Genomic DNA, 12250 nt, shown 5'->3' on the forward strand with positions numbered 1-12250 from the left:
CTCACTTTCTCTCCCTGTTCATTCTTTGGTTTTATTTCTCACCTCCCCACACCCACAAGAGAAAGCCATAACAATTGGTCAGCCGAACAATGGACTTTTGAATCAGATTGGAAGAGCAGCACCAAGGACATCAGGTCATCGAATCCCACTGCTCTCCTTGGACAAGCCCACATCTCTGGGGAGCAGCTCTGGGTCTCTTTACATCAGGTTCAATGCTGACAGTGCTTTTCTAAAATCAGCAAGAACTAAGGCTGCAATCCATGTAAGTCAATCCCACCCCATTTCCAAGAAACTGTGAAATGAAGTAAAAAGCCCCTTCTGCCTTACTCGCCCTGGAAGCCATAGTAACGTCCTAGGATCAGTTTGTACTCCTCGTGGGCACTAAACTGGATGGCAGCATAGGGGATCACGCGGACCATGGTAGCAGAGTTGCCTCTCCACAAGCTGAAGAAACCTTCATTGAGGTAGGTGAAGTAGATGAGCTTAAAGGCTTCCTACATACAAGAGAAAATGAGAACAGTGAGTGGGATGGGAGAAAAGGTATAGGTTTTGCTTTGGTTTTTGCTTGCTCTGCCTTTCAAATACTTCACTTGGGGAAGAACAAGTCTGGGATTCCTGGGCTGAAAATCTTACAAACTGGAAGGCATTAGCCCCTTATACTATTTCTTGAAGGCCATCACACTCTAGAGAGTAGGTTAACTGATTGTGAGGCTGCACATACTCAGGCATACAAAGAACCCAGAGCTGCAAAGAGATGCCCAATCTGAGCAAAGAGAGATGAAGTCCCTTGAAAGTTCCAAACTGTCACCTCTCGGTCTGAGTACCATATAAGGTGACCATGTTAAATCATGAGGTACCAAAGACATGCCCTCTACCTTAAGGGTATTACCAACAGATCCCTGAGCAATCCCTGAGATTTGGTTTGGGAAGAAGGAATAAAGGGAAAACTATATCTTTAGATATTTGTCTTTCCTGCAACATTTTATAAGAACATGTTCTGTAAATAAAAGGCAAGCAAGACAGCTGTTAACCACCCCAAAGAGGATAGGTTCAAGGGGGCTGGTAAGTCTGTATGGGTTATGCACTTTGCCTCACCTTGGCAGAAAATCTTTTTGAAGACACTGGAAAAAAACAAAAGAATAAGAGACTGTTAGGACTCATGGGACTTGTCAGGAGCAAGATTCAAGTTCCATATAAAATCAACATGGATCATTTCTGTCATTAACTGAATTAACATTTGAAAAACGTGTAGCTATTTACTAATGAACTCTAAAGTATAGGATTAAGCCTTTAGGTTTGGAATCATTTCTTGACATTCTTAAAACTAAAAAACTGAGTGATAAGAATTGGCAAGGTTCATCAGGCATTACTATTAGGGTCTACCGTCTCTCTTCCTTCATCCTTCTGGAACTGTCCCCTTCCAGGTTGTTCTCACAAGACACACTCTCCCTAAAGTATGTGTGAATCCAAACTGAAGGACAGACAGTGATTCACACATCTTATATAGCAATTATTTTTTGAAGAGCTGGGCCACCTTGGGGAGAGGATGCAGTCCTTTCTGCCTAGGCTTCAGCAAAGCCCTCCTTCCCTCTTTCTATGCCTCTTTTAGGCGACAGAGAAGTCACGTGAGGTTGGGACTCCACATGATATCACTCACATCACTGTATTATCATCAATGGCTCAGCAGCCCTGAAGGGTGGCGGGGGTGGGGGTAAGAGTGTGTGTGTGTGTGTGTGTGTGTGTGTCCATCCTATCTCAAACTTGGGAAATCCTTAAGAGAGAATGCCTTGGCCTTTTCTTCCCAGTAAAAAGGAATCTTGTCCTTTCCTCAACCTTCTCTTTGCCCAGGCCAACTTGGTTCAAAGGTAGCCTATTCCAAGACAAAGTTTGAAACTATATAGTATTGCATTTATCTGAGGGTCTACTATATGTTCAGCACTATGAGGAATACAAAAGAAATACAAAACACAATTCCTGCCCCCAAAGAACTTACAGTCTTGTCAGGAAGATAAAATATACCTGAAACAATAACACTATGAGGCAAAAAATGGCAAAGTGAGTAGAACAAATGGTAGGTGCTGAGAGTCTGTAAATGGAAGAGAAATTCCTTTATTCAAAGTATCTGAAGAAACACAGTCAAGCAAAAGATGGACAGAAGTTGAAAAATATGTCTCTTACAAGAGACTGATTTTAGATCCACCAGGAAAGTTTCATGCTGAGGTAGAATCCTTGATGTCCACCAAAGGACCCACAATTCTTCCTATTCTTCTGAGGGGCCCTTGGATCGATTCTGCTTAGATAAGAGCTGACAAGGTCCCAAGGCAAAGCAATAAGTCTGAAAGCTCTAGTTAGAAACTGATTATTCATAAACTAAATTATAGTTTATCATTAAACTATAAGGAGACAGCTCAGTGGCTCAATGGATAGAGCACTGGGCCTGGAATCTGGAAGAAAGGAGTTTAAATTCAGCCTTAGACATTACTAGTTGTTCAATCTGAGCAAGTCATGTTACCTCTGTTTGCCTTGTCCACTGGGGAAGGAAATGGTAAACTATTCCAATACCTTTGCCATGAAAACCTATGGACAGTCCACAGGATCATGAAGAATTAGTCACAATGGAACAACATCATGAAGCCATAATAAATTCTAATGTCCTAAGGCATTTCCTTGTTGAGAGAAAAGCAAAATTCCAGCATATTCTACTGCCAGGGTTATGCCAATAGAGGGTACACAGAACTGCAGGCAAATTCCACTCAGATGGTTCCCACCATCACCAGTCCTTACATTTTTGTTCAAATGAACCAGTATATAATTTTTTTATTTAATGTTTATTTATTCTCATTTTGTAATAATAATGTTTTTATACATTAATAAAATATTCTTGTTTAAGGATAAACAAAATACCCCCTCCCCCAAAAAAATATAGGCTCGCTTGAGCGATGAAGGGGAAAGAAAAAATTAAAATAAAAAAATAGTAATAATTGTAGGTATGGCCAGGTGGCGCAAATGGACAGAGTACCAGCCCTGGAGCCAGGAGCACCCAAGCCCATATCCAGCCCTGTACACCCAATAATCACTCAGCTGTGTGACATGCAAGCCACTCCAACCCCACTGCCCTGCAAAAACCAAAAAAAGAAAAAAAAAATAAAATAAAATAGTAATAATAGTAGGGGTGGCTGGGTGGTGGACAGAGCATTGGCCCTTGAGCCAGGAGCACCCGGGTCCCAATCTGGCCTCAGACACCCAATGATCACCCTGCTATGTGGCCCCAGGCGGGCCACCAGCCCCATTTGCCCTGTACCCCCCCAAAATAATAATAATAATAAATGTGCTTCAGTCTTTGTTCCAACACCAACAATTCTGTCGCAGGTGGATCACATTCTTTATGATAAGTCCATTGCAAAAGTTACTTCCATATTTTTCCACTGTTGGCATTGCTGATTGCAACTCCCTCCTTTCATATTTCTCCACTACCAAGTACTATATTTTTTCTCTCCTTTCACTCTGACTCTGCTGTAGGGTCACTGAGTGGCGCAGCAGACAGATCCCTGGTCCTGGGGCCAAGAGGCTCCAAGCCCCCCTACCATCCCTTAGGCCCAGCATCCACCTAGCCCTATGGTCCTGGACAGGCCATCCAATCCCAGCCCCTTGGAAGAAGTAAAAAAGAAAATGTGTTATATCTGACCACTCTCCCACCATGGTCCATCCTCTTCTCCATCACTCACATCACCCCCTTCCCCCTGTCCCCCCCTTCTTACTCCAGATGTCTATACCCCATTGAGTATATATGCTGTTTCCTCTCCTAGCCACCTCTAATGAGAGCGCAGATTCCCTCATTCCCCTTTGCCTTCCCCCCTTCCATATCATTGCAATAGTTCATTGTGATAAAGAAAAATCTTATTATATGAAATATCTTGGCCTATTCCCCCTCTCCTTTTTCTTTCTCCCATTACATTTCCCTTTTTTCTACTGACTCCATTTTTACACCATATTTTATCTTCAAATTCAGCTTTCTCCTGTGCTTCAACTATAAAAGCTCCTTCTACCTGCTCTATTAACTGAGAAGGTTCATATGAATATTATCAGTGTCATTTTTCTATGCAGGAATACATGCAGTTCAGTATCATTAAGTCCCTCATATTTCCCCCTTCTCCTCCAATCTCTATGCTTCACCTAAGTCCTGTATTTGAAGATCAAACCTTCTGAGAGCTCTAGCCATTCCAACAGGAACATTTTAAATTCCCCTGATTCACTGAAAATCCATCTTTTTCCCTGGAAGAGGACATTCAGTTTTCCTGGGTAGTTGATTCTCGGTTGCATTCTAAGCTCTTTTGCCTTCCGGTATATTATATTCCAAGCCCTATAAGCTTTTAATGTAGTTGTTGCTGAGTCCTGTGTGATCCTGACTGCAGCTCCACGATATCTGAATTGTGTCCTTCTGGCTGCTTGTAATATTTTCTCTTTGACTTGGGAGTTCTAGAACTTGGCTATAATTTTCCTAGGGGTTGGTTTTTTGGGATCTCCTTCTCAGGGGGATCGGTGGATTCTCTCCATTTCTATTTTGCCTTCTGCTTCTAGGATATCAGGGCAATTTTCCTGTAGTAATTCTTTGAAAATGATGTCAAGGCTCTTTTCCTCATCATGACTTTCAGGTATTCCAATAATTTTTAAATTATCTTTCCTAAATCTGTTTTCTATATCAGTTGTTTTTTCAATGAAATGTTTCACATTTTCTTCTAATTTTTCATTTTTTTGGTTTTGAAGTATTGAGTCCTGATTTCTCGTAAAATCATCAATCTCCCTGAGTTCAATTCTTTGTCTGAAGGATTTGTTTTCCTCAGAGAGCTTTCTTATCTCTTTTTCCATCTGGCCAATTTTGCTTTTTAAAGCATTCTTCTCCTCAATAACTTTTTGAACTGTTTTATCCATTTGACCTAAGCTGTTTTTTAGCATGCTATTTTCTTCAGCATTTTTTTGCATTTCCTTGACTAGGCTGCTGACTTCATTTTCATGTTTTTCCTGCATCTCTCTCCTTTCTTTTCCCAGTTTTTCTTCCAACTCCCTCATTTGATTTTCAAAGTCTTTTTTGAGTTCTGTCATAGCCTGAGCCCAATTTCTGTTTTTCTTGGAGTCTTTAGATGCAGGAGCTTGTGCTTCCTCATCTTCAGACTGAGTATTTTGATCCTTCTTGGGCTCATTTGCAAAATATTTCTCAATGGTCTTCCTCTTGTTTCTTTGTTTGTTCATTTTCCCAGCCTAAACCTGTTTTTTGGGGTTGCTTCCTGAGCTTTGGGGACACTCCCACAAGGGTCTCAGTGTGTGAGGCTCTGTCCTCCCTCCTGGTCTGTGAATGACCATATGTGCCCCCCTCTGCCACGGGGCTGAGGTGGGGGGTGGCCCTGCTCTTCTATGGGGAGCCTAGACTGCAATCAGGACCTGAATGTGGTCAGAGCCCCAGAATCCTGTTCTAGGGGTAGAGCTCAGCAGTCTCTCTTCACTCCCCAACCTGAGTTCAATGGGCTTATGCCCTGGGGGCTCCTGCTTACCCGGCTCCCCCTGCTTCTGTTTCTTGGTCTGCCTTGGCCATGCTGCTGCTAGCTGCCCCCTGTTTGCCCTCAGGGCTGGGCTTCATGTGCTCACTCAGGCAGAGGTCTCCCCCCTTCCCCCAATTTGTGCCCTGTGCTCCCTGGGGCATAGCTCAGGAAACTACCCCGCTGCTTTGAGCCCTGTCTCCCAGCACCCTGGGGCTGCCTCCCGGAGGCTGAAGTTCTTTCACTCTGGTGGGCCACCCCTCTGGCGGGCGCCCCTCCAACCCCAGGGGAGCAGAGCCTTTCTGCTCTTTTCCAGGTTACCTTGAGTAGGAGAACTGCCTCACTGGGTCCCTCAGTGGGTTGTGTCTCTCGAAAATTTAGTTTCCTCTCTTGTCAACATCTTGGCTCCGCCCCCCCCCCCCCAACCAGCATAGTCTTAAAGGAAAATATAGTCTTTTTTTTTAAAGTTTTTGCAATGAGGTTAAGTGGCTTGCCCAAGGCCTCACAGCTAGGTAATTATTAAATGTCTGAGGCCGAATTTGAACTCAGGTACTTCTGACTCCAGGGCTGGTGCTCTATCCACTGCGCCACCTAGCCATCCCCAAAAAGTATAGTCTTAAGAAGTTTGTAGACTGAAAACTGAACAAGCTTAGTTCTAGGACACATGTTTTGAAAGTAAGGTGTGACAGGCCCAACTTTTCTGCCTTGAGGCCTGGGAAGTCTCAGCTGATGATACTCATATATGATTAGGCCATTCAACCACCTCTGACTGCTAAACTACAAATCTAGACAGGTGTGCTAATGATATGTTGCTGATCACTATCTTCAAGTACCTGAAGGGCTGTCATGTGGAGGAGATATTAAACTCCAGTTTTAATCAAATATTTATTAACCACCTACCATGTGCTAATCTCTGGGGGTACAAATACAAAGGATGAAATACCCCTTACTTGCAATGAGTTTATATTCTAATGTCTGCCTCTACCCCAGCCCCTCTAAGAGCAGAACCAGAAACAACTGGGAAAGCTGAAAAGAGGTTTGATGTCAGAAAAAAACATTTTAACAATTTGAGTTGAGTAAAAGTGGGATGAGCAGCTTTTGAGAGCTGGTGGGTTCTCCCTCCTTGGAAGTCTTCATGGAGAGGGTGGATGACCAATTTGGTGGGTATGTTATAGTAGGGATTTCTTTCATGTGAAGTTTAGACTGTGGTTACTGAGGTTTCTTTCAACTCTCAAGTTATGATCCAAAGAAGTCCTTTCAAAGGTAATAAGGAAGATGGACCAGGAGAAGAATAGACAGGGAAGGAACTGCTGAAAAGGAAAAGAGGAAGCATGGAGAGTCCAAAAGTTTACTCTGGTCTGGTCACTTTTTACCTGCATAATCCTTAGCAAGTCATTCCTTTGCCCTGAGTCCCAGTTTTCTCCCTCCTAAAATATGGATAGTTGTACTGTTATATCATGTTTTTAGCATCAAATGACAAGTAAAATTATAATGTTTTTTATGACTTTGGCCACTATCATCATTATGATGTGCAATATAATTGAAAGAGGTCAATAATTAAACAAAAAGCTTCTAAGTTCTTACTATATGTCAGGTGCAAGATTCCACCTAGGGTCTTAGAAGCCAAGTCAGTTAATGGGACTGACTGCTTTGTCAACACTGATGGTCTAAACTGAAATCTGGGATGGTCTCAGCTCTTCTGGCATACCAATCAACTCCAAAATACTTTTTTTCTTATTTACATGAAGAGAGAGTAGGGACACCAATCATTATTGGAAGCAGTAGCCAGGCCTTCAGTACCACTTTGATACCTGGAGATATTTCTGGGTGTTAACTTTGGTACTTTCCTAGAAAAGTCCATTTCATCAATTTTTCTAGGAAAGTACCAAGAAAAGTAAATCTCCAAGCACTTGTTTATCCAAACAAATGTCAACTTCTAAAAGTTTCAATGGAACTAAGAAAAGTTGAAACAAACTAGGAAAAAGGAATAGATACACCCACCACAGGAATGATATGCCTTTCCCTAGTGATAGTCTAACCAGGGGATATAAAGAATACTATTCTTTTTTAGGATGAGGCAAGATATGATCATGCCTGTAAGACACAGAGCACAAACAAATGATAGTTCTGAGCTTTTCTTTTTTTTTTCCTTTTTTTTTTTGCAAGGCAATGAGGTTAAGTGACTTGCCCAAGGTCACACACATCTAGGTAATTATTAAGTGTCTGAGGCCATATTTGAACTCAGGTCCTCCTGACTCCAGGGCCAGTGGTCTATCCTCTACACCACTAAGATGCCCCCTTAGGCTTTTCAAGAAGGTAACATTTTCCTAGAGAAGGAGAATGTATAAGTGTAAAATGGAGCATAATGGGGGAGGGGAAGTAAAGGACAAGACAGTGCTGTAGGGAAATGTGGGGGAGAAGGTACTTTTCTGATGGTGACTTCATGGAAAACATGAGATAGGCCTTGAGGTAAGGAAAAAAGGGTACAAATAAGGCATGGAGGATGGTTTGTGTATATGTAGATAGGAGGCAGGACATATACTGAATTAGATGAATAAATAATGCTTGCCCTTCATTCTTGAAAGAGACCATGACATCACGGAAAGTGATATGACAAGCATATTAATTAATCAAGTATTAAATCACTATTTTCACTTTCTCCTCTGGAACCATCTGGATCCAGTTAATAAGGATGAATGGCCCTGGGTGCCAGGCCAGGCCATCAGGATTAGGTGACCTGTCCAAGATCACCCAGCTGGTTATTATCTAGTTAGTTCAGGCTCTCATTCTCCTGACTCCAAGACCAATGCTCTATCCACTGTGCCACCTAGCTGCCCCTAGAGGAAGAAATAGTAGTTCTCTCTAGTTTCCCTGGAACTAAGAAAAGCTGAAACAGGAATGTAAAATAAAGTTTTTTAAACTAGGTTTGATGCAGGAATTATGGGCATAAATATTGTAATTGGAAACAAATTTTGTAATATTTTCTGCACTTGACCTTTACTTTGACCCGGGCCAGTGGGTCAAGTTAAATGCTAAATTAAACACACATAATAGTATGTCACATTAAACCTAGGAGCGGCTCATCCTACAGTCATGCCTCCTCCAGCAATCTAATACACATACAAGACCCAGAACACTCCCAAAATTTCACCCCCTCCCATGGATCCTGAGGGGATATTTAAGGAGGAACAGAGTTTCTTTATCTTACAGTCAAGCTGCTGAGTCTGGTGACCTTGGGCAAGTCACTTAATCCCACTGCCTTAGGAAAAAAAAAGCTGCTGAGTCCAAAACCATATGGTCTTTAAAGAACTTTAACTCTTAAACTTATGGTCTCTAACCTCCTAATGTTCAAGGTAAATCAGCTGGCCTACCTGGTTAAACTGCTGCATTCAAAACTACAAGGCCTTTACTGAACTCATAGCTATCTCACTGTCTCTCTCTTGTGTTGCAGTGACTTTTTAATAAATCTGTGTTTTCTTTTAAAACTGTACTTCAAAGTCAGAGTCGTAAGTTTTTCATGGGAAATTAGCAAATCCTCTTCAACAGACTAAAGTCAAAATATGACTTAATTTAAGTCTTAAATGCCAGCCAACAAAAGCAATAGGGAGGCCATTCATGATTCTCAGTAAGGGATCAATGATCAGAATATGACTTATAAAGACTACTTGTAAGGAGCTATGTCAAGGATGGACTAGAGAAGGAGGAAACAAATTAGGAGCAATCCAGGGGGAAAGGTGACAAAACCATGAGGTAGGACTTTGGCAGGGTGAAAATATAATAGGTTTTCTGGAATATTGTGAGGAATTATGGCTTACAGACATTCTGTAACATGAATTTATAAAAACCTGTAAGGTAGCTGTGGCAAAAAACTTGAGTGCTAATATATATATATATACACACACACACACACACACACACACACTCATACAGATAAGTGATAACATGACAATGAAGAGAATCATAAGGGACCTTGTAGATCACTGAGTCTGATCCCACCTAAAATAGAACATCCTTCCCAGCATTCCCAAACACCCTGAAAAGACTTCCAGTCACAAAGAATCCATTATCTCCTCAGGGAGGAGTTTCAATTGTTGAACAGTTTACTATATGAAGTTCTTTGTTCTTTTCCACAGAAGTCTCCTAATTTCATCTAACAGCCCTATTCTGCCCCCTGGTGCCCAAGCAGAAAAACTCACATCTTTCTTCAACATGACAAATTAGCTGAAGTAACTAAGTAGGTCAGGTGACCCTTAAATCTCCACCCAGGGGTGGCACTTTTAATACCAGAAGAACCTACTTCTAAGATCTATAAAAATCTACAAGTAATTTTTTAGGGTTTTTTTTGAAAGGCTGTGGAGTTAAGTGGCTTGCCCAAGGTCACACAACTAGGTCATTATTAAGTGTCTGAGACTGGATTTGAACTCTGGACCTCCTGATTCCAGAGCAGATGATAGAGATCCACTGCACCACCTAACTGCCCCTACAAGTAGTTTTTCAATACTAATTTTTTGCTTTTCTCTTGGACACTGTTTCTAAGCATAATTAGGTAATTTTCTAATTCAAATCAATTCAATATGATTATTTACAAATTAATGACAGAGATGAATTCTTCAGGAGGCTCAGAATAAAGCCTCTTGAAGTCCTATTTCTCCCTGCCAAAACAACAGTCTTGTCTCAGAAGGCTGAGTCCACTCCTTGATAGGGTTTAGAATGAAACTAGCTTAGTTGAAAAGTTTGACCAGGTTCTGGTCAGTTTTACCTTAAACCTTGATTTATTGATTATGTTTTATTTTCTATTCTTCCTTTGTAAATTGATTCCTTGCTATACTCAACACAGTTTCTAATTTAGGAGGAAGCCATGGGAAAATGTCATCCTAAGAGACATTAAAGGTGGTAGCAATAATATGGATAAAGAAAGTATGGCAGGGGCAGCAAAGTGTGAGAAGCAAAGAAAGAGACAGGGGACTAGGTGCCCCCCCCACTTGCCCTGGCTAAAAGAAGTGGTGTTTGGAGACCCTTATTGTCCGTAAAATTTGCTTGGATCCCTCAAATTCCATCACAGATAATCTTTCATCAAAGCAAGTTGGGAGGCCAAGTTGGGATGAGGGTAAAAGAGGGGACCAGGCCAGATGCTAGATGACCAGAAACTTTGTTGTCAGTCTTTTGGGCCAAACAGAGGGTTCCGTCAAGATAAGACTCCTTTTGTTCTGAAACAATTCTCTGTTGTAAAAGTGTAATTTTGTCTTTTTCTTCTTAATTCCAGCAAAGTCCTTTTGGAAATGAACTTTGTCTTTTGATGAGCTAAGGAAACAAAAAGGGCATCAAAGACTGGTGGACATAGTAGATAGATTTTTGAAGGGCTGTACTGAAACACTTTTTCAAGTACAAGGAAGCAAAGTTCAAATAAGTCAGTAAGTGGAAAATGAAATGGATCAAAACTACTAGAAATATATAATCTGTTCAGACCACTTTCTTGCCCAAGTTCATGATTATTCATGAGATCCCTTTTAGAAGCTGCTGATTCCTGTTCTTTTAAATTCAGAAAGAGTATAGTTGAAGTAAAGGTGAGCAGAGTAAGGAAGAGGAAAAGGAAGATGACTGAAGCAAAAGTAGTCAGATTTGGGTAGCAATTCATGATATTTACTAAATAGATATCCAATTTGAACAATACTACTTCTTTTAAAATCTAACATCCCCTGGAAAGGTTAAAAGGAGAGTCATTCATTACGCTCATTAATATGAATTATTTTATTATTATAATTAATAACAATAATCTCTTGGATCAGAAAAATTGAAGGAATATAAGTTTTGATAGGAAAGAGGAAGTAAAGTCAAGCAATGCTGGCATTTTCAGAAGGCTACAAGGAAAGACTTTGGGTAGCACAAAGTTAGTGAGCAAGGGAAAGAACCTCTTATCAAAAAGGAGAATTGAACCACAAAGAAAAAGGGGAAATGACTCAAGGCAAATGTTACCTGTGCTCTTTGGGGGAGCCTGCAGAGAGAGAATATCAAATAAGCCAGCAGCAAACAAAGTGAGTCAAACTCTGGGGAATACAGCAGTATAACTAGTCTTCTTTCCTAACCATGGTGCTACTTCTTCATAGGTCCACCGGCACTTGTGACCACCCTTAACTCAAGGGAAGAACATTATCACACCAAGGCAGAAAGATGGCCAGGCATACTTGTGTCAGTGGTCAGCTAGCTCTAATCAGTCCCAAAGAATGAAATTTGAAAAATCTTTTCTGCTCAGGAGGGTCTCTCTCACTCCAGCAAGGTAATCAAAGAAAACAAAGATAAAATTTGATAAAAACTCTTTTAGTTCTTATTTTTGTCCTTTGGGGACAGGAATAGGAAAGAAGAGTAGATAGGAGGGAAGAGTTGTTTCTTCTTCCTAGAGAACTGGAAAGGCCTTAGAGGTCATCACGGTCCCCAGAAACCAGAGAAGAATCTTCTTTATAATATTCTGAACATATCCAAGAGCATTTACCTTGAAAGATGATTTTGGTTCTGTCCAGAGGAGCTACTGCAGTTTTAGCAAGAGCTCCTGCCAGTGCCCCGGATAATAGGGAGTTGAGAACTTTTTTTTTATCATCCTATAACAAAACCAAAAAAGACAAACACAACAATCAGTAACAAAAGAAGTTTAATTTGTCACAAAAAAATTACTCAATAATTTGAAATGCCAAACACTTTTATTTTCTTGTTTTAAATGTAAGTAT

At 40.9% G+C, this 12250-nt stretch overlaps 1 protein-coding gene across 2 annotated transcripts in view; it reads right to left on the reverse strand.

Annotated features, from left to right (window-relative positions):
• SLC25A42 (solute carrier family 25 member 42) overlaps window positions 1-12250 on the reverse strand; it is a 68405-nt gene that overhangs the window by 11665 nt on the left and 44490 nt on the right. For both annotated transcript variants that reach the window (XM_074204698.1, XM_074204697.1), the window contains exons 3-5: window positions 12019-12124; window positions 1096-1121; window positions 328-494 (exon numbers count right to left, since the gene is read on the reverse strand). In XM_074204698.1, the coding sequence (XP_074060799.1) occupies window positions 328-494; window positions 1096-1121; window positions 12019-12124 (299 nt within the window). The remainder of the gene's footprint in view (window positions 1-327; window positions 495-1095; window positions 1122-12018; window positions 12125-12250) is intronic.

This window comes from Macrotis lagotis, chromosome X (assembly GCF_037893015.1).
Source record: "Macrotis lagotis isolate mMagLag1 chromosome X, bilby.v1.9.chrom.fasta, whole genome shotgun sequence".
Classification (NCBI taxonomy): domain Eukaryota; kingdom Metazoa; phylum Chordata; class Mammalia; order Peramelemorphia; family Peramelidae; genus Macrotis; species Macrotis lagotis.